General features: G+C 38.6%; 1 protein-coding gene across 1 annotated transcript; it reads left to right on the forward strand.

Moving 5' to 3' along the window:
* Positions 1-451: 451 nt before the first annotated feature.
* On the forward strand, positions 452-2,803 carry LOC111084299 (the record flags this gene model as incomplete). The annotated part of the gene is made up of 2 exons (XM_022381053.1): positions 452-1,036; positions 2,355-2,803. Coding segments are annotated over exons 1-2 (950 nt in total), but the record flags the coding sequence as incomplete, so codon positions are not given.
* Between the last annotated feature and the right edge of the window lie 533 nt (positions 2,804-3,336).

Below are 3,336 nucleotides of genomic sequence, written 5' to 3' on the forward strand. Positions count from 1 at the left end.
AGGGTAGAAGATAGTCATTAAAAATACAGGGTAGAAGATATTCAGTAAACTGTTTATAATACAGTGTAGAAGATAGTCAGTAAACTGTTTATAATACAGTGTAGAAGATAGTCAGTAAACTGTTTATAATACAGTGTAGAAGATAGTCAGTATCAATACAGTGTAGAAGATAGTCAGTAAACTGTTTATAATACAGTGTAGAAGATAGTCAGTACAAATACAGTGTAGAAGATAGTCAGTAAACTGTTTATAATACAGTGTAGAAGATAGTCAGTAAACTGTTTATAATACAGTGTAGAAGATAGTCAGTAAACTGTTTATAATACAGAAGATACTTAAGATGATTTCAAAAAGTAGGAAATTATACAGGAATTAGTGATTTGTTATTTATTTATTTATTATTATTTATTTTTCTAAATCATCGATAGCTTTACTCGATATTTTCAGTTCATCCGTGACGTCATCGATCCGCACGAACACCGTAGCTTCCTGTATTCCTCATCCAACAGAACATTCACGACCTCACATAAAAAATATGACGTCTGCCGTGGCTAGTGCTCTGGCATCCGGTACTAGGGCCGAAGAAATGGATATCTATCTTAATAGTGTCGCCATCAAACGGGAGCCGGAGGAACTAACGGACTCTCTAAGTTTAGTTAATCGTATTAAATCCAATTCACTCTCATCGACTGATTCAATCAAACACGATCATAGGAAATCTGTACCCCCCTCGCTCATCTCCTCTCTATCCAATGGGGATACCGCCTTGTCCCCCGGATATCCTTCCCCCACTCAGACCAGTACTGCCATACCCGTGCTCGTGCAGGTCAAACAAGAAAGCCCTTCCCCTTTGGCCATGACATCTCAATCCTCTGATCTAAAATCTCCTGGTCAAGCCATTGATCTGGTGACAGTAGCCGGCGACACTTCTCCTGACATTAGCAAGGGTCGTGAGATAGACACGTGTTCTCCCCAACCCACTGTAACATCTTTACAGGCAGCAGCCGTTGTTACACAACCGTACAACTCTGTACAGGTCAGTAGTTAGTTTAAAACATCTGCCACACGAGCCAGCCCAGCATCTTTTAGTACTGAGCCTAGGATGGTCAACAGGGGGTCATTCCGGTAACCGGTGGTTTAGGCTTATTTCGACAGATCTCGATGGATGAATATATATTAATGAAAATATGACATGATAAAATCCATATGTATTATACTATGGTGGTACCAACCTTCTTATATTTACCGTTCATTGACATTTTAAATGTGAAAATCACTAGGGAAATCATCGTATATCTGCTTCAACTTCAATACTGTATCTTTAGGTTTTACTGTGTCCTTAGTGACACACAATATTGAAACTAATGATTCCAACCCCCCATCTTGAAGATAATGATACTATTGTTTTATATTTCGCTGTCATCCAAACTGGACCCACTGTTTTAGTTTACTTAAACCATCACATCCACAACCACATCTAGAACATTTCAAGCACGTTTCATTGTTACATCGTCTTACTTTACATTAAACCATCACATTCACAACTACATCTAGAACATTTCAAGCATGTTTCATTGATACATCGTTTTACTTTACATTAAACCATCACATTCACAACCACATCTAGAACATTTCAAGTATGTTTCACTTAAACCATCACATTCACAACTACATCTAGAACATTTCAAGCATGTGTGATGGTTTAATGTAAAGTAAAACGATGTATCAATGAAACGTGCTTGAAATGTTCTAGATGTGGTTGTGAATGTGATGGTTTAATGTAAAGTAAGACGATGTAACAATGAAATTCACAACTACATCTAGAACATTTCAAGCACGTTTCATTGTTACATCGTCTTACTTTACATTAAACCATCACATTCACAACCACATCTAGAACATTTCAAGCACTTTTCATTGTTACATCGTCTTACTTTACATTAAACCATCACATTCACAACCACATCTAGAACATTTCAAGCACGTTTCATTGATACATCGTTTTACTTTACATTTACAAGTTAACTTCACCATATTGGCTTTCATGGTCTCGGGTCAGGTCACGAGTCTGGTCCAGCGATATCTAGACCTCGAAAATAGTGCTAAACGTCTTCTCTTTGTCTAATCCAAACCTTTCAGGAATGGCTAATTGTTTTATCTACATCTAGATGCCGGGCTGGCTCGTGTTAATTTTATCGTATTTTTCACAAGTCCTTTCTACAAGTATCTAAACCATTCTACACGGTCTTATCGCTATGGCAACACTCCCTCAAGTTTTAATGGTTTATTAAACTATTATTTGATTTTATTCGTGGTACCATTCCTTACTTCAACAATTCTGTTTGAACCTGTAGGTTTTCTCTGATATACCGTCGACGCAGTCTAGTTACGAGCCGCTAGGGGTCGGCCAGTACAGTATCCTGGCCAATGCTGTGGTCACCGTTCCCCAATACGTTACACAGAGTTCTCTGGTCAACCGGACGGCAGGGTCGACTATCTATACACTGACCGCTGCAGATCACTACAGAGACTTGTATGCTTATATTGGCACACCCGTTACTGAACAGTATCAAACTGGTCGTCAGCAGATAGCTTCGTACCCAGATACTGTCGAGAGTGTGGCCCTTGTTGACCGCTTCATCCGCCAGAATAGCAACTATAAGACTGTGCATGGACTGACCGCTGACCTTCCCTCGCCCGATAGTGGAATCGGAGAGGCTACGATTACACCACGAGATGGCGCTGGTCTTCCCCAGGTAAGTGTTTTTGTTTTTTTTCTGTTTCTGTTGCACGAAAGCTTACTGTACATCTGTTATATTCTATTCAGCAAACGCTTTAAGTTAACCTCTCAATATATTTTGTGAAAATAAACTACCTCTCTATCAGATCATTCAATCTATATAAAGAAAAAACATTAGGGTAGTATAGGGGGACATTTTTCATGAAGCGCATCTATAAGTAAAAATGAGGGTTTGTTGATTGAATTTCACGCGAACCTACACGAGGGCTATTTTGGAACGAGGGAAGGCAGTTAGTCACTACCAACTTTTGAGTTACTATTGTTAAACTGAATTAACAATGGGATTTCACGTCACTATTGTTAAACTGAATTAACAGTGGGATTTCACCGTCACTATTGTTAAACTGAATTAACAGTGGGATTTCACCGTCACTACTGTGAAACTGAATTAACAGTGGGATTTCACCGTCACTATTGTTAAACTGAATTAACAGAAGGATTTCACCGTCACTATTGTTAAACTGAATTAACAGAGGGATTTCACCGTCACTATTGTTAAACTGAATTAACAGAAGGATTTCACCGTCACTATTGTT

The sequence above is a fragment of the Limulus polyphemus genome, unplaced genomic scaffold (genome assembly GCF_000517525.1).
Source record: "Limulus polyphemus unplaced genomic scaffold, Limulus_polyphemus-2.1.2 Scaffold16131, whole genome shotgun sequence".
Classification (NCBI taxonomy): Eukaryota; Metazoa; Arthropoda; class Merostomata; order Xiphosura; family Limulidae; genus Limulus; species Limulus polyphemus.